Source organism: Mirounga leonina, unplaced genomic scaffold (genome assembly GCF_011800145.1).
Source record: "Mirounga leonina isolate KUSES-001 unplaced genomic scaffold, KU_Mleo_1.0 Mir_173, whole genome shotgun sequence".
Lineage (NCBI taxonomy): Eukaryota > Metazoa > Chordata > Mammalia > Carnivora > Phocidae > Mirounga > Mirounga leonina.
The window spans coordinates 43902192-43928337 of NW_023270447.1; the positions used below are offsets into that span (position 1 = coordinate 43902192).

Below are 26146 nucleotides of genomic sequence, written 5' to 3' on the forward strand. Positions count from 1 at the left end.
CTGTTAAATCACATAGTGTAGTGAAAAAATCGCCTTAATATGATTAACTGTTAATTGCATTCATAAGAAATTAAACTAATGGCTTATTTATTTTTTCAGGTAAAGAGCATGGTGCATCATTTATATTTTAATGATAAGCTTGATGCACCAAGGAAAAGTCGTTTTCCAGAACGTTTCATGGATGACATTGCTGCTCTTGTCAGCACAATTGCTAGTGATATAGTTTCACGATTTCAGAAGGTAATAACTTTTTAAAAAATTAAATCTCTATCAAGCGCACATTATACAATCATACTTTTATATGTTTTTGCTTTTTATTCTGCTTTCCAGGACACAGAAATGGTTGAGAGACTCAACACAAGCCTTGCATTCTTTCTCAATGATCTGTTGTCTGTTATGGATAGAGGATTTGTCTTTAGCCTTATTAAGACGTGCTATAAACAGGTAATGCATAATTAGTAATAATTAACAAATAATTTAAACACTGTATTTGCTGTTTTTAGAGTTGTAGCTAAGAGATCTTCAAGAACACACTCATATACTGATATTTTTAAAAAGCAGCATTTTTCTTTTTAAAAGGATTTATTTTCAGGAGGGGCAGAGGGAGAGGCTCTGAGAGAGAGAATCTCTGGGGCACCTGGGTGGCTTAGTCGGTTAAGCATCTGACTCTTGATTTCGGCTCAGGTCATGATCTCAGGGTCCTGGGATCGAGCCCCGTGTCAGACTCCCTGCTGAGCTGGGAGTCTGCTTGTCTCCCTTTCCCCCGGCCCTCCCCCTGCTCTCTCTCCCTCTCATTCTCTCTTAAATAAATAAATCTTTAAAAAAATAAATAAAAGCAGAGTATTTTTATTAGTAAGGCAAAAGTAAATTTCATTTGTTTTATGAGGACATAGTCCTATGCCAAGCTGCTATTTATACAGCTGACTTTTCCTTTATTTTACTGGCCCAGTCAAACTCTTTGTTCCCATTCTGAAGCAGATCATCAAGTCACTAGTCTAAATGTTAAGCAGCCCTGGGGGTACCTGGGTGGCTCAGTCGGAAGAGCATGTGACTCTTGATTTCAGGTTCGTGAGTTTGAGCCGCCCATTGGGTGTAGAGATTACTAAAAAAAATAAACTTTTAAAACAATTTGGAAAAAAATAAATGTAAAGCAACCCCCACAGTGCCATGCAGGAGTACCAGTTACACTGAATGAGCAGCCAAATGAACTTTTTTGTATATTTATTGGGTGATTTTTAAAGCAGCTGCATTTAGCTGTATAGTCCTCCTAATGTAGACCTAGACATTGTAGAGTTTAGGTTCATGGACAGATGCTTACCCAAATCCCCAGTGTCAATCATTATGTTGCTTTTATTATTTTTAAAATTTATTTATTTTTTCCATTATGTTGCTTTTACTAAACTAAAGCATCCTAGAACTTTTCTACAAACAGCTGACTTTAGCTTAAAATTTTTATCAACTGATTAATGAAATGTGTCTTTTGGAAAACATTAGTTATTGGTTCTGATAGGCCATTTGGGTAATGAGCTGTATAATCATCCTAGAATTACCTTTTAAAGGAAGTTTAAAAATATGCAGCTCTTGGGGTCCTACTCAGCATTATTGAGGAGTTTGAATCATGGGGGTGGGGGGTGGGCATGTGGGGCAAAGTGCTTGTGCAGCATTTCTGAGAATTGCTGGTCCACAGGCTCATTTCTGAGAATTACTGGTTTAGAATGCTGTTTGGCAGTCTAATATTTAGAATTTTGGAGATCTATCAGCTGCCTTTATTGTATGTTCCATTGATTGATTAATTGACTGATTTACTTTAGAGAGTGTGCATATGAGTGGGGGAAGGGACATACGGAAAGGGGGGGAAAGAGAGACTCCCAAGCCGACTCTGCGCTGAGTACGAGCCCGATGTGGCGTTTGATCCCACAACCCTGAGATCATGACCTGAGCGGAAAGCAAGAGTTGGACGCTCAACCAGCTGATTCACCCAGGTGCCCCTGTATGTTTCTTTTAATAGAGAAGTTAAAACTACACATGGGCACTGACCCACTTGCAGATATTTGCAGCAGTATGTATTATTTTTACTTTACCCCAAAATTTCGTGTTCTGTTGCTCCTCAAATCTTGTTGTTATTCTTCAAGCATTGACTTCCTGTGTTTGCCAAACCCTGAGCTAGACCCTAAGGATGCCAAAGCTATTAAGTCAGTGTATATATGTCTCTTCAAAGTAGCTTATCAGGTAGCTGGGTGAATAGACAAAGAGATAATTATAAATACAGATTAATACAGCTGCTGATTATCCAAAGAATGGATCAGTTCTTTTATGAAGTTATTTTGGTGGTATACTTTTCCTTCATAAAGTGCATCTTTGAGAAATGGAAATATTAATCCTATATTTGAAATACAAAGAATATGACTTTTAGCCTAGTCAGTGGATTTGTAAATCTTAAATAGATCTTCTAGTTCCTCATTTTTTATTCTAGCAGTAACTCTGGAAAAAGTGGATACTGTTGTTTACGCCACAAAACCCAACACTGCCCACTAAATAAATACTTCACCTGTCATTCTGGTGTTGGCTTAGAGAAATGATAAATTCAATTGGTGTTCTTTTATTTATGTAATGCTTACAAGGTATCTTCAAAGCTTTATTCATTACCAAATCCAAGTGTGCTGGTGTCCTTGAGACTGGATTTTCTGCGAATTGTCTGCAGCCATGAGCACTATGTTACATTGAACCTGCCCTGCAGCCTGCTTACTCCACCTGCATCACCATCGCCTTCTGTTTCTTCTGCAACATCTCAGGTATGCAGAGTGTCTGAAAAAATTTTTTTATAGAGCTCATTTTTGTAAGAAAGCATTCTGAACACTGGAATAAATGATAAAGACTGTTGAATAATAGCTGTGTGATAGGCTCCATACTAAGTGCTTTATAAATAATTATTATTTGCTCCTTAGAGTAATGCTAGGAAGTAAGTTCTATTATTTTCATTTTACATATGAAACAGAAAAGTCATGAACTTACCCAGGGTAACAGTAATAAGTGGCAGAGCTAGACTTTGACTCAAGGCACATGTTGACTTTATTCTAGAGCCCAAGGTCTTAACTACTATGTTGTACTCCTCTTACAGATTTATGCACATCCATGTGAGTGAATTCACTTAGATAAGCCCATTTCGATGTTTTCGCAAGTTGGGTTTTCTTGAAGCAGATGCAAGGTTGTCTTGAGTTTGGGATAGAAGATGTTTATTAGGGATCAATACCTGTGAAAGGCAAAGAAGTGAAGCCTAATGTAGCAGAGAAAGAAGTCAAACTGCAGGGCAGTCCTGAGAAAGCCCTGCCTACTGCCCTTGTGCCTAGAAAATCCAAAGGAAACTAGGTGGTTGTTCATAGGGTTTTATTGGGTGGCAGCAGACTTCAACAGCTAGTAGTTTCTTTTGGGGTTGGGGGGGAGCAGAGGTTCCTTTTTTTAATGTAAATTCAATTAATTAACATATAGTGTGTTATTAGTTTCAGAGGTAGAGTTCAGTGATTCATCAGTTGCATAGAACACCCAGTGCTCATTCCATCACCCAGTTACCCCATCCCCCCACCCACCTCCCCTCCTGCAACCCTCAGTTTCTTTCCTATGCTTAAGAGTCTCTTATGGTTTGTCTCCCTCTCTGATTTCATCTTGTTTTATTCTTCCCAGGTTTTTTTTTTTTTTTTTTTTTTACTAACCAGAATCATGCTGTATGTATTGTTCTTTGGTGTGCTTGTTGGAGATGTTTTCAGCCTAGCCTCGCTCCTTTTATCCATTCTGTATTCCACAGAAATAGTGTCACTGTTTGGGTTGCTTCATTCTGCTGGTATAATTATGCCCACTTTTGTGCACAAACTTGAGCATAGGGGCTGGAATTTGAGAGGAAGAGTGCCAGTTTGAGCCCTTGGCAATCTGAGGTGAAGGCGTATTGACTTGGCATACCGTGCATGCTGACTCGGGCGGGAGGGTGGCTGGACTGGGAATTTGGGACCCACAGGCCGATGGCATCATGTATGACAGGGATGTGGCTGGTTTTGCTTTTAACTTTTGTTTTTCTGGTAAACTGTATCTCTCCTTCTATTTTAAATGAAAGCCTTGCTGGATAGAGTATTCTTGGCTATAGATTTTTTCCTTTTAGCAGCTGGAATTGATCATGCCCTTCTCTTCTGGGCTACAGAGCTTCTGCTGAAAAACCCACTGATAGCCTTGTGGGGTTTCCTTTGTATGTCACTGCTTTCCTTTCTCTTTCTTGCCACTTTTATTTTTTTATTTTTTTATTTTTTAAGAATTATTTATTTGACGGAGAGAGACAGCGAGAGAGGGATCACAAGCAGTGGGAGAGGGAGAAGCAGGCTTTCCGCGGAGCAGGGAGCCCGATGCGGGACTCGATCCCAGGACCCCGGGATCATGACCTGAGCCGAAGGCAGACGCTTAACGACTGAGCCACCCAGGCGCTGTCTCTTGCCACTTTTAAAATTCTCTCTTTATCACTACTTTTGGCCATCTTATTTACTTTGCATCTTTGTGCAGACCTCTTTGGGTTGACTTTGTTGGGGACCCTCTGTGCCTCCTGGATCTGGATTTCTCTGTCCTTTCCCAGATTCAGGAAGTTTTTTTAGCTATTATTTCTTCAGACAAATCTCCTGCCCCCTTTTCTTGCTCTTCTCCTTCTGGGATCCCTATCATGCGACTGTTAAGCTTGACAGTGTCGCTGAGTTCCCCGGGTCTATTCTCATTTTGCGTATTTTTTTTCCCCTCTCATCTGCTCAGCTTGATCACTTTCCATTACTCTGTCCTCCAGGTGGCTGATCCGTTCTTCTACTTCCTCTCATTTGCTGTTTATTCCAAGTGGTCTATTTTTATTTCCATTTAGTGAGTCCAATAGCTCTAATTGGTTCTTTTTTACGTCTCCTATCTCTTGGTGGAGGGTCTCATGGAGGTTCTGCACTCTTTTCTCAAGTCCAGTGAGTATCGTTATGAACATTACTTTAAATTCTCTGTCAGACATATTACTTATCTCCATTTCGCTTAGGTTTCCTGCTCGCTCTGATTCTGTTCCACTCTTTCATTTGGGACATATTCCTCTGTCTCCTCATTCTGTCTATTGCTGTGTCTGTTTCTCTGTGTTAGGAAAGTCAGCTACGACTCTCACACTTGAAAGTAGTGGCTTTATGAAGAAAAGGTCCTGCAGCGCAATGTCTTCTTTTCACCAGAAAATGGTGCTTTGGGGGGTGTCTCCTATGTGTGTTGCTGCAGGAGCGTCCTACCATTGTGGCTGGGATGTGTTTGCCTTCAGTCCAGCCTGCGATGGCGCTCTGCCTGTTGTGGGCAGAGCCTGGTCTCTGTGGTGTTAGTGGGCCGGTCCGGGGCTGCCTTGGGCTTGAGTTGAGTCAGAGCAGGTGTTTGCCACAGGTGAAATAGCACCAGACTATAGGCACTTTCCCTGTGTTGTCCCCTGAGAAGCTTTTGTTGGTGGGTGGGGCCTGCAGTCTGACCAGGTGCCTGCCCTCAGCCACTGCTGGGGTCACAGTCAGACTGGTGTGTGGTTATCGTCCCCTCTCCCTGGAGCAGGACTCACATTGGAGTGGTGCTGGCCCTTGTCTGGGCTGCATGCGCACTGCCTGGCTTATGGCACCACTTTGATGGGATCTTGCCAAGAGCGATCGGAGGGGGTGGATCTGCTTCGCTGTGACCTCTTGTCTGTGCTGGGCTGCAGAGAGTCTGTTCTGCCAGTTTTCGGGCTGCTTTCTGTGTTATTTATGCTGATGTGGGTGCTCTCTAGGCGGCCATGCGGCAAGAGGTGAGCCCAGGGACGTCCTACTCTGCCATCTTCCCAGCAGCCTCTGAACAGCTAGTAGTTTCTGTCAGGACAGAAAGGGGTTACATAGCAATTATTTTGTTTCCTATCATACAGATGGAGATAAAGGGATTTTCTGGTTTTAGTATCAGAGAAGCCTGGTTCTTCCCTCTAGTGAAACATTCTTTCCGCTCTGTAATTTCTGAGGCAGACAAGCTGCTTTCTTAAGCTTTCTTAATCTCTTAATGTTTAAAGTTATCTTAACTTTTTGTGATGTTATTTTTGAGTTATTTAATTCCTGGATGTAATTCCCTAGCCTACATCAATCTCAGATGCATGATAAAAAAAAAGTTTTTAAACTTTACCTTGATGAGAAAACATGAGAGAGCACCCATAACTTTTCATTTTACCTTTACAAAAAATCTTGTGGATTGGCATATTTTCACGTACTCTTTTACCTGGCTAGCATACGCTTCTTCCTATAACAGATAAGGCTGTGTCTTTTGCTTTCTTCACACATCCTCTGCCAAAGATGTGGCTATCCAGTGGAGAGCAAATTAATCATAATATAGTTCCTAAAACCTTTAATGAAACACATTTGTTTACATCTATCTCCCTCTGAACATCTCATTCAGCCAAGAAATTAATAGAATTCTTTCCATTCTCTTGCTCCCCTTGTTTTTTATCTAACTACATTAATTTCATTCTAATAGATGATAGAGACCTCACTCTTTCTGGGGGGAGGGTGCAAGAATAATCTTACATACTTATTAGGAAGATGATTTCTCTGTAGAGAAATCTGAAATCTGTTCTAAAAAACCTCACATGGATGGTCTTGAATATGAATTAGAGGGGGATGAGATTGTAGACACTCTTGAACTATATCTTGGGGAAATGCTATTTTGCAGTATTAAAAAAACTATGAGTGAATCACAAAATGATAGTAATTTTCTAGAGGTAGTATTTTCTCTGAAAAACAATTTTACTGGTATTTGGACTTTCTCTGGAAACCAGTAGCTTTGACTATAAATATGTCTTTTGTACCCAGCAGTAAATGTGTAATATATCATTTGGGTTTAGTTGCTTTTTTTCTTCTTTAGGGTATGATATTGAAACATTAAGTGGCTAAAAGAATAAAGAAAAAAAAAAGATGGAAAAGTTTCAATCTGAGAAAAAGGAAATAGAAAATAATTAAAAGTGTTATTTCATCACAGTTTCCTATACCAAAAGTAAGAGCAGTTACTTTCTCCAATGTGAATAACAGTAATGTAAAATAAACTATCCTAGGTGAAGTGCATCTTACTTTGAGATAATGCTCATACTGCATTTGTTGCAGTGTTCTGTCTGTAGGATGTTTTGTTGCACAGCTATTGTAGTTTTGTTCTATCTCACTCCCAAACAGAGTTCTGGATTTTCCACAAACGTACAAGACCAGAAGATTGCAAATATGTTTGAATTATCTGTGCCTTTCCGCCAACAGCATTATTTGGCAGGACTTGTGTTAACAGAGTTGGCTGTCATTTTAGACCCTGATGCTGAAGGGTGAGTAGACTGATTTTGCCTTGGGAATAGCAAGTTGATTTTGGATAATGGGACAGAAGTATCACACTTATATTCCTAAGAATCAAAAGAGTACTCTTTACTACTCTTCATACTTCTGTATGAAGAATACTTCTGTATTCACTAAGTTCCATACCCATGTTATCTGCATTTCACTGATTTTAAGAAAGCCATTTTTTCATACTTCATCATCTCTGAACTTGAGGTTTGTTTTGAAATCAGTGGTGTATCATGGTTTATTTGATAGCGTTTGTTTTTCCTTCATTGTTACAAAAAATATTTGTGAATATAAGTAGGTAGACTCCTAGATTTGTTGATACACAGTAGGCACATTTCAGTTGAGGAAAATGGACTAGTTTTCTATTCCTTGTAAGGAAAATTTATTGTTTGCCATTATACTGTGTAGCATTTTATTTCAAAATATGCCCTATAAACAAATATTCTTAGGTTTTAAGAACTTCCGAAGTTGTATACACTTGTACAGGATTTTTAGAAATTGATATAGTAAGGAAAGGGCATATTCTCTGATGATTTGAATTTATAGAAATAGCTTTAGTGTTGTGGTCTAGCATCCCTAGAGAGTACTTCTATATTAATAATTGTTTTAAAAAATCTGTGTAATCATAATTCCTTTAGGTAATGGTCACTTTTAAAAAAATCCTCATAATAGGATCTTTAGGAGTTTTTTAAAGTTTTTATTTAAATTCCAGTTAGTTAACATGCAGTATAATGTTAGTCTCAGGTGTACAATATAGTGATGCAGCACTTCATACAATACCCGGTGCTCATCACTGCAAGTGCACTCCTTAACCCCCATCACCTATTTCACCCATCCCCCTGCCCCCCTCCCCTCTGGTCACCAGCAGTTTGTTCTCCATAGTTAAGAGTCTGGGTTTTTTTGCTTATCTCTTTTTTTCTTTGTTTTGTTTCATAAATTCCACATAAGTCATAGGGTATTTGTCTTTTTCTGACTGACTTGTTTTGCTTAGCTTTATACCCTCTGGATCCATCCATGCTATTGCAAATGGCAAGATTTCGTTCTTTTTTATTGCTAATATTCCTGTGTGTGTGTGTGTGTGTGTGTGTACAGCATCTTCTTTATTCATCTGTTGATGGACACTTGGGTTGCTTTCATATTTTGGCTATTATAAATAATGCTACAATAAACATAAGGGTGCATATAACTTTTTGAATTAGTGTTTTTGTATTTTTGGGTAAAATCCAGACTTTTAAGATTTATTTATTAGAGAGAAAGTGCACATGTGTGCGCAGGAGGTGGGGGCAGAGGGAGAGGGCGGGAAAGAGGAAAAGAATCCCAAGCAGACTGTGCTCAGCATAGAGCCCAACGTGGGGCTCGATCTCATGGCTCCAAGACCATGACCTGAGCCAAAACCAAGAGTAGGATGCTTAACTGACCGAGCCACCCAGGTGCCCCTAAAATCTAGACTTTTAATAATGGTCCTCAAAGCCCTGTTTTGCTGGCTCTTAGGTACTTTTGCCACTGTCTTCCCTCTCCACATATTAAAATCTAGCCATCCCAGTCTTTTTTTTCTGCTTCTTTAATATGCCAAATTCATTCCTACCTTATGTATGGTATTTGCACTTGGGTTTTTTTTTCTCTGCCTAACAGTGCTCATGTTACCCTAAGACTGTCATGTACCTTTTTGCTCCTTGTGATTCTTCAGGTCTCCACTCAAATAGCATCTTCTCAGCGAGGCTTTCACTGGCCACCCAGTCAAAATGATAACCACGCTGCCCTGCCACAATCATTCTTAAACATATACTTTTTCTTTTATTTTCCACAAAGCATTTCTCTGAAATTTGCTGCTTAATTTCTGTCTCCTCCCATTAAAACGTGATTTCACGAGAGCACACACTTTTATCTTTTTTGTTTGCTGTTGTACTTCCAATGCCTTAGAATTGTGTCTGGCACAAGGTGGATGAATACACATTCATAAATAGATGTTAATTCAGTAATATATGAGTAATTGACTTTGGGAGACTCACATCTCATCTCTAAATTTTATATTCTTTAGTGATATACAGATAAAATACAACATACATTGTCTTAGATAGGTACTTGAGAGGAATGCTTTTCTTTTTACTTCATCTGCTTGCTAATAATAATTCCTTGAGTGGCAATAATATGTTTTAATATTGATCAAAGATTTGCTCTTCAGAAACTTTGATTATAGTTAGAAAATTAAGACTATGAAACAATATGATTAAATGCTAATTTTGTAGCACATAATTCTATAGAAAATTAGTACCTCTACTGCATTTGTGACACTGAATTATTATTTTTGCGTCTGTGTTTCTCTCTTACAATAGCAAACTCTTTAAGAACAGGGACAGTGTCTTATCCCTAATACTTAAAATAGGATATTGCACGTCCTGAATAAACATATATTTAATAACATGTGATTGAGTAATGTAGACCTGTGAAAAGGCTTATAAAGATGATTGGGTAGGGCTTATTGGTAGGTTAAGGTCGGGCTGGTAGCTACACAGCTGAGGAATACACACCCGGGTTTGGGAGTCATCATTGGTAATGCAAAAATTCAGAAGGGAGAACATAAAAACCAAATGACCAGAATCTGAGACTTGGGTGAAATGAGAGAGAGAATATGAGGAAAGGGTGGGAGCTATTTGGAGAAAAAATTGAGAATAGATAAGATGACAGCGTCGAGTAGAGAACTGGAGAATAAAATCTGAGATATGTCAGTTAGATGTGGTTCTTGATAGTGTTTAAAAATACACTTTCTGAATAAAAATCTCGAAGGAAGAAGAAAGAATCTCCAGCTAGATTGCATATATAGCAATGTAAAGTGGCAGATAAGATGAAGGGCTCTGGTTTCCAATCCCAGCTTTGAAATTGGCTATGTGATCTTAAAAAAAATAAGAGCTAGTATTTACTGAGGAAGACAGTATACAAGGCAGTGTGCTAATAAGTATGTTACATAAATTATGCAACTTAATTCTCACAGCCACCTTATGAGGTAGGTAATTACCCTCTTACTGTAGGTAGGGAAACCGAGAAGGTAAGTAACTCTAAGAAATTATTTAGTTATTAAATAATGAAGCTAGTACAGTGCCACGTTGTAAGCATTCAAAAACTGTTAGTTCCAAAGAAAGGGAGTAGATACTAGGAAGTAAGTGGAAACAGTTGCTATGGACTATACATTTAGGAAGTTTATTACTGGAGAAATTATGGTAATAGTTTATTACTCGGAGAGAGTATATAATGTAGAAGAGACTAGTTTCAAGTGAACATGTATTTTCAATATAGGAAAGGCTTATTTGAAAGAAAAGGGAAAATTTTAGTGAGGGGGGCATTGAAGCTGTTGAAGACGCGTGGGGTTCATTAAACATAATGGAGAAATTACTTTTTGAGAGAAGTACAACTTTTTCTGAGACAAAAGGAATGAGAGAGAGATAAATGTGGGGATGTGTTAAAGATCTGGCTAGAGCAAATTCAGAATGGCTTTTCTTTCCTAAAAATCAGAAGTCGGAGGTAAGATCTTTTTCTGAGGTGGATGGTGAGAGGCTGAAGGGGCGAATGAGGTGTGGAATTGCTGCCAGGTGTAGCCCTAAGGGCCTGTCGACATTGGCCAAGTGTTTAATTAGAATAGTTGGCAGAGTCAAAGCACCTTCAATCCGAGAAGAGGCAAAAAAAGAAAAGTGATTAGTGTTTTAGCCCAGCTGAAACTCAGGGGATTGAGCCTACAGAAGGTGTATGGCCCAAACAAGGTAGATGAGCAAGGAAGTTGAGTTTAAATTCGAGAAGTCAAAGACAACCCCCCCCAGCCTATGGACTGCATAATCCATCAAGTAGAGGATTTTTCTTTTAGAAAAAGGACATAAAAATTATTTTTGGCAAATGTGAGAAGATCTAATATGAAATAAAATTTGAAGCTACTTAAGATTTTTTTTTTTTGCTTTAAAATATAACCACAACTGGTCTTAAGTTATTTAATACGAATATGTACTAATAAGGAGTTGATATAAAAATAATTGAGATTTACTTCTAGGTGAATTTGTTTAGCATTTCTTTTTCCCCTCCATCTTTACTTTATACAGAGAGACATTTGTTAATTTCATAATGAGAAGCGTTTCATAGGAATACATGCAAATATGTGGCAAAGTTTAAGTTAAACAAAATTGATTCAGTACTGTGACTTACTGTTTGCTTTAAAGATATTAACTAATCTCTGTGACCTTAGTGCTGCTGCTGCTTCTTCATCTTCTTTTTAAATAGACTGTTTGGATTGCACAAGAAAGTCATCAATATGGTACACAATTTACTATCCAGTCACGACTCAGACCCACGGTACTCTGACCCCCAGACAAAGGCGAGGGTGGCCATGTTGTATCTACCTCTGATTGGCATTATCATGGAAACTGTTCCTCAGCTCTATGACTTTACAGGTACTTCGTATATTTAAAACATCTTAAAGGAAATCTCAGTGTTGCAAAGTATTAGAAATATTTCGAGGCTAAAGATCTTATTTTAGGAAAAGAAGTACAAGGAAATGTACACTGGCATAAATAAACTGTAAATATTTAACCATATTACTGAATGACTTTTGACTACATCAGAGAATTCACTGCAAGCTTTCCTCAAGTAGTTCTTACGATGAATTTTAAAATAATGATTTATAGCACTTCTGTACCTGCCTATTAGAAAATAGGTTTTTTGGTATGAGACTGTACTGTTCATCCGAAAAAAATGTACATAAGAAAACACGGCAGATGTCTCCCACCTTCAGTCTCATTTATATTCATAAATATATAATTGAAATTAATATTCACCTGAATAACAAAAATTAGGTTTATTGTTAACACTGGGCTAATAAGTTGAAGTTATGTTGCTTTTTAAAAACTAGAACTCACAAAGTTTTATTGCTCTTGCTTTCCATACATAGAATTTCTTGAATTCCTGCATTTGTCCTAAAGAAAACCCTGTAGTTTACATTTAAGAAAACAAAAACGGGGCGCCTGGGTGGCTCAGTCGTTAAGCATCTGCCTTTGGCTCAGGTCATGATCCCGGGGTCCTGGGATCGAGCCCCGCATCGGGCTCCCTGCTCTGCGGGAAACCTGCTTCTCCCTCTCCCATTCCCCCTGCTTATGTTCCCTCTCTTGCTGTGTCTCTCTCTGTCAAATAAATAAACAAAATCTTTAAAAAAAAACCAAAACATTTACTGAGTACCTATTACATATTAAGAACCTGAACAGAGCTGGTGATACAAAGATAACTAACTCTGTGTCTTTAAGGGACTGGTAGTTGAGTAGTTCAACCAGTATTTTGATCGCCAAAGTGGGCTTCCTAATCTGAAGGTAGAAATGTTTATATTATTATATCTTCTTTGACTAGCAACTTCTCTACAAAACTACAAATTGTTACTGTAGGAATGAGTTAATGTTTAAAATACTGTTTAAAATAAGAAAATCTAATGGTAAATATTACATCTTAACAGGTTTTTCTTTTAAAGAGTAATGGAGAGTAGGAAATTGCATGCTCAATAACTGTTAATTAACCTAAATGGAATTTTGGTTATTTATTTTGGGATTATTTGTTTTTCCAGAAACTCACAATCAACGAGGAAGACCAATTTGTATAGCCCCTGATGACTATGAAAGTGAGAGCGGAAGCATGATAAGCCAGACCGTTGCCATGGCAATTGCAGGAACATCAGTTCCTCAGCTAACAAGGCCTGGCAGCTTCCTCCTTACATCATCGGTAAGAAAACCCTCCTGCAGAAGTTTTTTCTAGAAAGACAGATATTTACAAGGATGTACCCTTAAATAACAGATTGTTGTATTAGCTGATGCAAGAGTACTCTTGAGTTTCATTTACTTTGTGGAAATATTAAGGTTCTGAGAATATTGCTTATCTTGTACTGAGTTGTTTTAAAAATTATTAATACCTCAAGGTTTATGGTTGCTCTGTATTCCACCATTCAGAATTTTGGAAGTTACCTTATTGTATATGGCCTATTTTCTTTATTTTCAAAATACATTTTGTTCTTCAACCCTAAGAAATATTTTCAGTTGTTTAGCAATTGAGAATATTTTTTTTAATCTCTGAAGATTTATACTGTTTCATGTTTAATAAAATTGATAGGTACTCTGCCCCTGTAATTTTTGCCCCCTTAAAGAGGGAAGGATATGGGAGCAGAGAGGAAACAAACTGCCAGTAGGGCAAGATCAAGTTCTAAAAGACTTTCTTTCAGAAAAATGCAATAGTACTTATGGAAGCTGTCCTGACAACTTCAGGTTTTATTGAGATAGTTTACATATCAAAACATTCACCCATTTTAAGTGTACAGTGTCATGGTTTTTAATGTATTTACAGAGCTGTATGGCCACCACCCCAGTCTAAGTTTAGAATATTTCCATCATCCCAAGAAGAATGCTTAGGCCTATTAAGAGCCACTCCCTATTTCCCCCCAGCCCTAGGCAGCAACTCACCTACTTTCACTGTGTATCTGTATAGATTTGCCTATTCTGGACATTTCATATAAATGGAGTTATACACTGTGATCTTTTGCGTCTGGCTTCTTTGACTACACGTAAAGTTTTTGAGTTTCAGCCATGTTGTAATGTGCATCAGCACATCTTTTTTTTTTTTCTTAATTGCCAAGTAATACTCTTGCCAGATTTTTATCCGTTTGTCAGGCTATGAACCTTTGGATCCTTTCCAGTTTGGGGGCTGTTAAGAATAATGCTGCTATCAACATTTGTTTGCACATATGTTTTTATTTCTCTTAAGTAGATATCTAAAAGTGGATTTGCTGGGTCATATGGTATCTCTGTGTGTAACATTTTCAGACACTTCTAAATTCTTTTAAAAGTGGCTTCCCCATTTTACATTCAGCAATAAATGAAAATTCCTGTTTCTCAAATCCTCTCAATTCCTCACCAACACTTGTTACTATCTCTTTTTTTATTGTAACCACCTTGGTATAGAGTAGTATCTCATTGTGGTTTTGATTTGCATTTCCCTAATGTCTACTAATGTTGAGCATCTGTTCATTTGTTTACTGACACATCTTTTTTGTGTGTCTTATTTAGAGAGAAGTTCATCCATCTTCCTTGCCATTTTAGTATTGTGTTACTCATTTTCTTGTTACCAGGTTGAAAGAGTTCTTCATATATTCTGAGTACAAATCCCGTATTAGATAGGTGATTTGCAAGTATCTTCTCCCATTCTGTGTATTATCTTTTTGCTCTCTTGATGGTGTCTTTTGAAGTGCACAAGTTTTTAATTTTGCTGAATTCCAATTTATCAATTTTCTTTTATCCCTTGTACTTTATATATTTTATATGTATAATATCAAAAGTACATGCACAATTAAGGTATCATAATAGAAGAAACAATAGTGTACCCACCACCCAGCTTCAGAAATAGAACATTGCAAATTCCTTGAAAGTTCCCAGTCTGCCCTCAGTTCAGTCCCTGTCTCCGCCCAAAATGACCACTGTGGTCAATTTTGTTGACCTTCCTTTTCATTTTTTAAAACTTCTCTTATGTGAAATATACTACATATTAAAAAGTACATGAAACATAAATGTACAAATTTATAAAATACTGTAAAATGAACACCTTTGTAACCACCACTCAGGACAAAATATAGACTGTTGGCTGCCTTTCAGAAATCTCTAGCATGCTCTTACCCACCACAGCTATCCACCAAGCTGCCCTCTATCCTGACTAATGAAGTAATTGCTTAATTTTGCTTATAGTTTTATCATTCAACTTTGCACCCCTAAACATTGTAATTTAGTTTTGTTATATTTTTAATTTTCATCCATGTTATAAAATGTAGCTATAATTTACTGATTTTCATTTCTGTATGTCTTTAAATTGTCTGTCTATAGATTAATTTATTTACCTCTTCTTGTCTTAGATGCATAAATGGCTTCTGGTCTTTGGTTATTTCAAATAGTAATCCTATAGATTTCTTTACATGTATGGTGTGTGTGTATGTGTGTGTGTATATACATTTTTATTTAGGTTATTTCCTCGGAGTAGAATTTGCTGGGTTATAGAATATGTATGTATCTTTATACCAGATATACCTGGGTATTTTTCCAAAGGGTTTGTCTCAATTGAGACATATGAGAGTTCCCATTCTTTCACATGTTCATCAGCATTTAGATTTTTCAGACTTGAAAATTTTTGTCAATCTGGTAATTTATAGTTGTATCTCATTTCAGTTTTCGTTTTTCTGATGTCTTATGAGGGTATGCACTTCTTCATATACATGTTGGCCATTTGAATTTTCTCTTTTGAGGTTCTAGAGTTTTTCCCATTTGCCATTTGATTGTCTGCCTTTTCATGATTGTATATTAATGGATTTTGTGTGCTGTAATTTAAGATTTGTGTATTTGTGCTTGTAGGTAAAATTATTTGTAATATTTTTCTCATAATGTTCCTTACAGGTTTTGGAATCAGGGTTAGGTCAGCCAATTTAAATTTAAAAGGGAGTTTACCCTTTTATTCTGTTCTCTGTGAGGACTTGTTTAAAATTGGAGTTATTTCTTCCTGGAATATTTGGAGAACCTGTGGGTGATGCCATCTATACTTGTAGTTTTCTTTTTTGAAAGTTTAAAAATTACTGATTTAATTTCTTTAATGACTGTAAGACTGTTCGAGTTTTCTATTTCCTTTAACACTGATTTTTGTAAATTTTACTCTAGTAGAAATTAAAATTTATTGGCATACGAAGTTCAGGTATCTTCTATAATCTTTTTAAAGTCTGTGCCATCTGTAGTAGAGATAAGTGGTTTCATTTCTGTGACCGGCTTTTTGTACCCTTTGTCTTACATCAGTCTCAACAGAAATTTGTGTATATCTTTAGTCTTTAAAAAACCAGTTTGGGGGCATGTTGATCCTCACTTTTGAATGTTTATCTTCTTTATTTACTGTCTTTTATTTTCTTCGGATTTATATTGTTCTTTTTCTAACTTCTTGAGATGGCTGCTTAACTCACTAATTTTTATCATTTCTTCTTTGGTACATATTATAAGCCTGTACATTTTCCTTTAATCATTGTTTTAGTTACATGCCTACAGTTTATATGTAGCATTTTTATTATTCAGTTCAAAAACATATCTAAATTGCATTATGATTTTTTCTGGAATTTTAGGCTGTAAGTTAAGTTTTTGTTTTAAAATATCTAGTCATACATGAACAGACATTTCTCCAAAGAAGACCTACAAATGGCCAACAGACACATGAAAAAATGCTCAACATCACTCGGCATCAGAGAAATACAAATCAAAACCACAATAAGATACCACCTCACACTGGTCAGAATGGGTAAAATTAACAAGTTAGGAAACAAATTGATGTTGGTGAGGATGCAGAGAAAGGGGAACCCTCTTACACTGTTGGTGGTAATGCAAGCTGGTGCAGCCACTCTGGAAAACATGGAGGTTCCTCAAAAAGTTAAAAATAGAGCTACCTACGACCCACCAATTGCACTATTAGGTATTTATCCAGAGGATACAAACATAGTGATTTGAAAGGGCTCATGCACCCCAATGTTTATAGCAGCATTGTCCACAATAGCCAAACTATGGAAAGAGCCCAGATGTCCGTCGACAGATGAATGGATAAAGAAGTTGTGTACACACACACACACACACACACTGGAATATTACTCAATCATCAAAAAGAATGAAATCTTGCCATTTGCAATGAATGGATGGAACTAGAGAGTTTTATGCTAAGCAAAATGAGTCAGAGAAAAACAAATACATGATTTCAGTCATGTGGAATTTAAGAAACAAAAACAGATGAACATAGGGGAAGCGAGGGGAAAAATAAAATAAGATGAAAACGGAGAGGGAGGAAAACCATAAGAAACTCTTAACAATAGGAAAAAACTGAGGGTTACTGGAGGGGAGGTAGGTGGGAGGATGGGGTAATTAGGTGATGTCCATTAAGGAGGACACTTGATAAAATGAGCACTGGGTGTTGTATGCAACTGATGAATCACTAAATTCTACCCCTGAAACTAATAATGCAGTATATGTTAACTAAATTGAATTTAAATAAAAAATTTTTAAAAAGTTCTAGTCATAGGGTGGGGCACCTGGGTGGCTCAGTCAGATAAGCATCCAACTTTTGGGGCACCTGGGTGGCTCAGATGGTTAAGCGTCTGCCTTCGGCTCAGGTCATGATCCCAGGGTCCTGGGATTGAGTTCCCACATCGGGCTCCCTGCTCCTTGGGAGCCTGCTTCTCCCTCTGCCTCTCTCTCTCTGTCTCTCATGAATAAATAAATAAAATCTTAAAAAAAAAAAAGCATCCAACTTTTGATTTTAGCTCAGGTCATGATCTCAGGGTTGTGAGATTGAACCCCGCATTAGACTCCGTGGTGGCAGAATATAGAGCCTGCTTAAGATTTGATCTCTCCCTCTGCAGCCCCATATTTATTTATTTATTTATTTGTGTGTGTGTGTGTGTGTGTGTGTGTATGTAGTCATAGGAAAATTTTTCATAATCCCCATGTTTCTGATTTTGGCCTGATTTTATAATCAGAGAACTTTGTGTAATTTCAGTTATATTTGTAGTAACTGGTTTTATGGTCTCGTATATAGTCAGTTTTTGCAAACAGCTCGTGTATTTGAAAATGCATATTCTTCATTGTCCTGTATTTGTCCATTATACCTATTATTTCAAATTTATTAATCTTATTGTTTAAACCCTTTTTTCTTTTTACTGAATTCTGTCTGCTTCTAATACCCCACTACAATCATGGTTTTTTTTAATAACTTGTCATTTTGTCAGGTTTAGTTTCCTTTGAGGTCTTATTATGAACTAATTTTAAATTACATTTTTTGATGGATTGCATCTTTTATCAACATGAACTATAGTACTCTTTTTTTTTTTTTTTGCCTTCAAGTCTACTTTTGTATATTAGTATAGTTATGCTAGGTTTCTTCTGAGATACGAGTTTTTCCACCCTTTACTCTCAACATTTTTTTCTTACGTTTTAAATGTTTGATACTTATGTTTTGGATGTCTTTTATAAGTAGCATGTAGTTAGATTTTGTTTTAAATTTTTAAAATCTGTTTATTTTTGTCTCACTAGAGTTTTTTAAAATCCATTTAATTTAGTATAACTAAATTTAATGTAATTTAATGTACTTAACATTTTTAATTTTAATTGTCCCATCCCTTCTGTCTCTTTTGTCTCCTTTATTGTCTTGTATTTTTTTTTCTCCTTCCATTTTTTCCTCATTTTACTTTTTCCTTTCTACTAGTTTGGAAGTTAAACATTCTGTTTGTATTCTTTTTGTGATTGTATTACAAATCACAGTATGCTTCTGTGAATTAAAGTCCACTCTAATTTAATCATTACCTTTACCTTCACATTGGTTAATAGAAGCTCTCAGAACAGGTTGCCAATTTATTTACCTTTCTCCCTATTTAAATGCTATTTTCAGGCATTTTTAATTGTATATATCATTAAACCTCAAAAAACATTGTTACTACTTTTATGGCTATAGAAATTTAATTATCATTTAGATTTGTCCATGTGTTCACCACTGTATTTGCTCTTTTCCCAAATTTGTAACCTTTTATTAGAAATATTTTTCTTCTTTTTGAAATATATCCTTTAGAATTTTCTGTGCTATGGTGATGAGCTCTGTGTTTCCTTGAAAAATGTGTGACCTTCATTCTTAAGGTTTTTGTTTTTGTTTTTTTGAAATAGCATCTAAGTTTCCTGTTTTCTTCCAGCATGCGAAGGGCATTGTCTCTACTGTGTTCTCATTTCCATTGCTGATTTTTTCCCCCTCTTCTTTATGATGTTCTCCCTAGAATTGGTCTTCTGTGGTTTCACTCTGTTCCATCTAGTTTTGAATATTTATCCTGCTTGGTATTTTTTGGACTTCTTAAATCAGTGGTTCAGCATCTTTCTTCAGTTCTATGAAATGCTCAATTATTATATGCCCAAATATGTCCTCTTCTCCATTCTGTCTCTTCTCTTTTTGCATTCCAATTCAACATACATTAGTCCTCTTTATCTCATCCTCTGTGTCTCTGCTCTTGTTTTGTATAGCCCCTCTTTTTGTTGACCTGTGCTTCATGCTGGGTTGTTTCTTTTGATCTGTCTTCCAGTTTATTAGTTCTCTCCTTAGCTGTATCTAATATTACATTAAACCAATCCATTGGGTTCTGAATTTGGTTATTGTATAATTTGGCTAAGTGAATTTATGTAGGTGAACTCACTTACATGTGCATGCATCCATGAGAGGTAGTGAACATAGAAAAGTGCTCGATCTCTCTATAGAGCCACACTTTCTGCATTTGAATCTTGGTCCCACTATTTACTGCAAAATACCTGTATAAAATACTTCTTGGTGTTTTGGTTTTCTTGTCTGTAAGATGGTTTAAGTAACAATATTTATCTCTTTGGATGGGTGCGAGGAATACATAAGCTCATATGCATAAAGTTTTCAGTAGAGTGAAGAGCACAGAGTAAGCGTCATACAAGAGTCAGCTGCCATCATTTTCATCATCCGGGACAGCAGAGGGATTAGGGTAGTAGTTGAGATCATGACACCAGTGGTTAAGTACTTCCTTTGTCTTTTTCTCTCAACATCCCTCCCACTGCTTTCTTCTTATTATTTAGTATATTTACTTCACCAAATATTAGAATGTAGTATAAGAGACAAATATAGAAGAATATAAGATTTGGTGTCTGGTTAACCTGGACTAAAATCCTGGCTTACTTTCTAGCTTTTCATTTCCTTACCTGTAAACTAGAAATAACCGTAGTTAGTACCACCTCATAAAATCATTGTGAGCATTAAATATGAAAAAATGATTGGCATAGTGTCTGGCACATTTCAGATTTTGTTATGTTTTGTCATCATTGTCATTGTTATTGTCATCCTGTATTCTTGTCTGTAAAACTGAGATGATACAACTCCCTTGGTAATATTGTTGGAGGACTGAATGAAATAACGTATGAAAGGAGCTTAGCATGATGACTGGAGCAGAATAAATACGGAATAAATGGTATTGTAGACAAGTTTTTATTCTTAGTTTTTCGTTTATGTTTCACATACTCTATACAATTGCAGACTGAAGACTGAAAATAGCACCTTCACCTTATCTGCTCTAACAGTGGCCCTTGAGAGGAAACTGTGGTTCTCTAAACCTGATCAACATTTTTTATTACTTTCTATTCTTATTTCACTTTTACTGAGTGCTTTTTTCCTTTTACCATATTACATCAGACATGATGAAAATAGATACATTAGTTTTAATAGTAGGATCTTTTAGCTTTGTCCCTTGATGTTTATTTGTTGTCTGCTGGAAGCACTACCATAAATTAAAACAATCTTTCAATCCCGGGAGAAGTTTATTAAAATTCAGGACCTTAAGTTTAAAGTTCTCTGTGACTTATTCAGGTATTGTCTAAATCAAATGGTGGGGCTTTTTTTAAAGATTTTATTTATCAGAGAGAGAGAGAGGGAGAGAAAGAGAGAGCCTGTTCTCACAAGTGGGCGGGGGAGGGGCAGAGGGAGAAGGAGAAGCAGGCTCCCCACTGAGCAGGGAGCCTGAGGCAGTTGTTGATCCCAGGACCGTGAGATCATGACCCAAACCAAAGGCAGGCGCTTAACCGACTGAGCCACCCAGATGCCTCTTCAAATGGTTCTTTATAAATATTTGCTTTTTAAAGCAATTTTTGTTTTATTGTATTTAGAAGAAAACACCTAACAACCCCCCAAAAGAAATGGCCATTGATCAGTCTGTCTCATTCTACTATTCTTTATTTTCAGAGTGGCAGGCAACACACTACCTTTTCAGCAGAATCCAGTCGGAGCCTTTTGATTTGTCTACTTTGGGTTCTCAAGAATGCAGATGAGACGGTTCTACAAAAGTGGTTTACAGATCTCTCAGTCCTACAGCTAAACCGGCTACTAGATTTGCTTTATCTCTGTGTATCTTGCTTTGAATACAAAGTAAGTGATCGCTATGCCATTGCAGAGAAGAATGAGAAAGCAAACGTCATGTGGAAAAGGAAGAACAAAAGTTCCTCAGTGTCTCTTCTTTTCTAATGTTCAAATTTTAGGGAAAGAAAGTGTTTGAAAGAATGAATAGTTTGACCTTTAAGAAATCAAAAGACATGAGAGCAAAGCTTGAAGAAGCTATTCTTGGGAGCATAGGTGCTAGGCAAGAAATGGTGCGCCGAAGCCGAGGACAGCTTGGTACGTACACAATATCTTCTCCTTCTGGTGAGAATTTTTTCAGTTTCCTTGAACTATATATTATAGTGATCATTGTTGCAAGTCTTCAAAGATTCTACACTCTTTTAAGTGTTTTTCATTTTTTGTTTGTTTGTTTTAGAAAGGAAGGGGGGTGAGGAGCAGAGGGAGGACAGAATCTTAAGCAGGCTCCACGCATGGAGCCTGACGCAGGGCTTGATCTCACAACCGTGAGATCGTCACCTGAGCTGAAATGAGGAGTCAGATGCTTAACTGACTGAGCCACCCAGGCGCCGCTTAAAAAGTGTTTTGAATGAAACAGTGAATTTACTTGAGTAACCACTTCTCTGTAGGAATTCAAATTAGAGTTCTAAACAGGGTGAACATATTTCCTGATTTGTTCTGGAGAGTCCCGGTTTATTACTGTTGCCCTTGTGTGATTATTAATAGCATCCCCCCCCACCTTAAGACTTTTTAAAAGCAGTTTTAGGTTCACAGCAAAACTGAGCTAACAGTACAGAGATTTCCCGTCTACTCCCTAACACACATGCATTGCCTTCCCCGCTGTCGACATCCCCCGCCAGAGTGATGACTTGTTAGACTGATGACTTGTTAGACTTGGTACTGAACCAGCACTGACACATCATTATCACCCAAAGTCCGTATTTGACATTATGGTTCAGTCTTAGTGTCATACTGCCTACATGGCATCACTTTTTACTCTTAAAAATTTCCTATTTGGCACAATAAATTAAAATACCCAGCATTTAAGGGAAATATATTGTCCGTCAGACTCAAATGTCAGGGAGAGAAACAGGTTGATAGCATTTGAGGCCTGTTTCTGATCCCAAGTACTGCTATCCATTAGCCATATAACCTTGGCCAAGCCACTTAATCTCACTTTCCTTTTCCTCATCCACTTGTGATTGTTTTGAGAACTTAGAAGGTAGTTTAACTGATCTTATCATCTTTGTAGTGACTGTGTGTGTAAACATTTCCTAAATTCTAAAGTGACAAATAATAGTGTTGCTGAGAGTTCCTTAAGGTCAGGGACATGGTTTAGACATCTGTGTGTATGACACATGCTAGTAGTTCAATATATTATGCACATTTACGTGAATATTTTTAATGTTTTCTGATAGGCCATAAACACATAAACATGTAGACATCATTTATCTATGTAAACTTAAATATCTTTTATATGCTATCCAGTATATTTGGAATTTCATAAGAATACAAAACCTTTGCCTTTGGAATTAAGAGAACCATTTTTTTTTCACTTTCAGTTTATATACAGTCTACAGTGTACTTAACAGATTTTCTTTTAACTCCTTTATTACATACAACAACCCTCTATAATATGAAAAGGAACTTTTATTTAGGTCATTTAATTATCACCAAAATCAATGAATGATTATCCCTACCTTTAAGTTAAAGAAAATGAAACTCGGGATGCCTGGGTGGCTGAGTCGGTTGAGCGGCTGCCTTCGGCTCAGGTCATGATCCCAGGGACCTGGGATTGAGTCCCACATCAGGCTCTTTGCTCGGTGGGGAGCCTGCTTCTCCCTCTGCCTGCCTCTCGCCCTGCTTGTGTTCTGTCTCTCTCTCTGACAAATAAATAAATAAAATCTTAAAAAAAAAAAAAAGAAAAAGAAAATGAAACTCACCAGAGGTAAATAACTTGCCTAAGATCATAAACTATGTGACAGAACCAGGCTCTTTTGACTTCCAGTGTAGTTCTCTGTATTATACCACAGCTCTTTCTAAGGTTTAATGTCAGAGAGAGTGGAACTGTTAAGTGTATGTTACATTTTTAAGCCTGTGGCCTTAGGACAGCTATCTTTGAATATAAGAATTGAAGTTCTCTATGTGGAATCTAAAATAAGTAAATGAATAAATTCATAGATACAGAGAATGGATAGGTGGTTGCCCTGGGTGTGGGGTGAGGAATGGGCAGAGTGGATGGAGGAGGTCAAGCAGTATAGACTTCCGGTTATAAAACACATAAGTGCTAGGGATGTAATGTACAGCATGGTGCCTACAGTTAATACTGAATGGTATGTTTGAAAATTACTAAGAGAGTATAGTATGTCTTAAGGTCTCATCATAAGAAATTATGTGTGGTGATGGATGTTAACTAGATTTATAGTAGTGATCATTTCATAATGTATACATATATTGAATCATATTATGCACCTGAAACTAAAATAATGTTATATGTCAACTAATCTTATTTTTTTTTAAGATTTTATTTATTTATTTGACAGAGAGAGACACAGAGAGGGAACACAAGCAGGGGGAGAGGGAGAGGGAGAAGCAGGCTTCCCGCGGAGCAGGGAGCCCGATGTGGGGCTTGATCCCAGGATCCTGGGATCATGACCTGAGCCGAAGGCAGACACTTAATGACTGAGCCACCCAGGCGCCCCCAATCTGATTTTTTTTTAAATTAAAGTTCTTAGAAAAATTAAGCCTTTGCGATTCTTATTTATGTTTGGACATACAGGTTACATCACCTAATGATAGACATTCTTAGCTAAGAGATGAGAGACAGTTTCATGGGGGTAAAAAAGTTAATGATGAAAATGTAAATAGATCCCAGATATCAGTTTTGTTAACTGTGTAAAGATAGGCATATGTTTTTTTGTTTTATTTTACAAAATATTTTGAAGATAGAGATTTCACAATTAAAAAAAAAGGGAGATAAGGGAAGGGAGAGAAAGTAGAAGAAATATCCCAGACATGTCCTTTATTGTGTGACAGATTTGTCTCATTATTTTTAAAATTTCTATTTGAACTCTGAATTTTTACTTTTTTTTTTTTTCCATCCTCCTAACCAATTTTAAGTCTTGGGTTTTTCAAAAAGGAGCGTTAGTTTTCTAGCTGAAATTCTGAAATCATGGCTGATTCCATCATTTAGGTGTGTATCTCTCCACAATTCTAAATGCCTTCTTCATTTCTGCTGAATTTGTATGAACCAGTTCTGTTGCTGCTACCCCTTACAGGAGCCCCCAGCATTCAGTCTGCTTTCCATCCCAGAAACTTTGGGAGAAAGCCCCCATCTTTCTCCTATCCTGCCTTCTGTGGACCAAAGGAAGTAATTACTTTAGGAATCCTTCTATTTTGCTTATATATTAAACAAAAACTTGTTGAGCTCTCAGTATTGCCAGACACATTGTCAACCCCGAACATAAAAGGGTGAACAAAATAGGCATAATCTCCATTCTTACTTAAGTAGCTTAAATTCTCGTGATCATAAGTGCTAATGGAGAGAAAGAAATACAGCCAACTAAGAGGAAAGAAAGTGTTGGAGAGGGACGCGTGGGTGGCTCAGTCAGTTCAGCGTCTGCCTTCGGCTCAGGTCATGATCTTGGGGTCCTGGGATTGGGGCCCGCCCCACCTTGTCCGGCTCCCTTCTCAGTGGGGATCCTGCTTCTCCCTCTCTCTTTCTGCCCCTCCTCCCTTCTCGTGCTCTTTCTCTCTCTCTTAAATGAATAAAATCTTTTAAAAAAGAAAAAAATGTGTTGGAGAGTTGGGGAAGACCTTTCTGTGGAGATTATGAATGACTGGCCAGTGAAAATTTGTGGGAAGAACAATCGCATAAGAGGAACAATAACTATTGTGGAGGTCCTCAATCAGGAGCATGTAGAGGGAGACTGTATATACAGAGAACACACAGAATGACTGTGGTGGTGTAAGCAGGAAGGAGAGTGGTTGGAAGTAAGATCTTACCATGTGGGGCCTTATAAGTCATGGTTTAGGTTTTGAGAAAATCTGTGTTAAGAAAGTTTGCTTATATAAAAGGGAGCTTGTTTTTTAATATTACATGTAACAAATGTATTTCTTCTATAACTTTTTTTTTAAATTTTAATAAGTACTATTGTTAGTTTTTTCCACTTGTGCTGAAGATAAAATGACTATGTATAAAGTGAGCATTGTGCAGTATTTCTTATAAGTTGCAAATATACTTATAGGTGGTCCAAATATATAACATTTTAAAAATGGTTTTGAAATTTATTTGACAGAGAGAAGCCCATCTGGAAGTGCCTTTGGAAGTCAAGAAAATCTGAGGTGGAGAAAAGATATGACTCACTGGCGTCAAAACACTGAGAAGCTTGACAAGTAATATGACCTTCTGTTTTATGTTACTGATGGGCTTGTTGGATTTCAAATGCAGGATGAAAATCACTAATTTTAGTGTTGTTTTTTATATATTAGGTATTCACATCTTAGACAACAAAATACTTATATTTAGTTTTTAAAGTTTAGATTAAAAAAGATTTGGGGGAAGACTTTTTCATGTGGTATAGTAAAGCAAAATGTTACCCATTTTGTTTCCAAATGTGTCTAAATATCCGCCTTCAAATTATTCTGTAATAATTTTTTAATGTATTTTGGGAGTCACAGTGAACTAAATATTTCCAGGTCACCAACAGTTAGAAAACTAATCTTTACCCTCTTGGAGCTTAAAATATAATTAAAGAAAGACAAAATACTTCAGGTCTTCTGGTTTTAGCATGAGGTAAATAGGTACACTGACTGACCCTACTGCC

The 26146-nt window shown here is 36.9% G+C and overlaps 1 protein-coding gene across 8 annotated transcripts in view; it reads left to right on the top strand.

Moving 5' to 3' along the window:
• Positions 1–26146, top strand: part of DOCK7 (dedicator of cytokinesis 7) — a 219485-nt gene that overhangs the window by 152923 nt on the left and 40416 nt on the right. For 4 of the 8 annotated variants that reach the window (XM_035018390.1, XM_035018391.1, XM_035018394.1 and 1 more), the window contains 9 exons: positions 100–240; positions 331–444; positions 2622–2792; positions 7209–7348; positions 11625–11794; positions 12952–13106; positions 21171–21353; positions 21464–21626; positions 25619–25715. In XM_035018390.1, coding sequence (XP_034874281.1) covers positions 100–240; positions 331–444; positions 2622–2792; positions 7209–7348; positions 11625–11794; positions 12952–13106; positions 21171–21353; positions 21464–21626; positions 25619–25715 — 1334 coding nt within the window. Of the gene's footprint in view, positions 1–99; positions 241–330; positions 445–2621; positions 2793–7182; positions 7349–11624; positions 11795–12951; positions 13107–21170; positions 21354–21463; positions 21627–25618; positions 25716–26146 lie in introns of those variants that run through there. The other 4 variants (XM_035018399.1, XM_035018392.1, XM_035018393.1 and 1 more) reach the window with 2 other exon arrangements.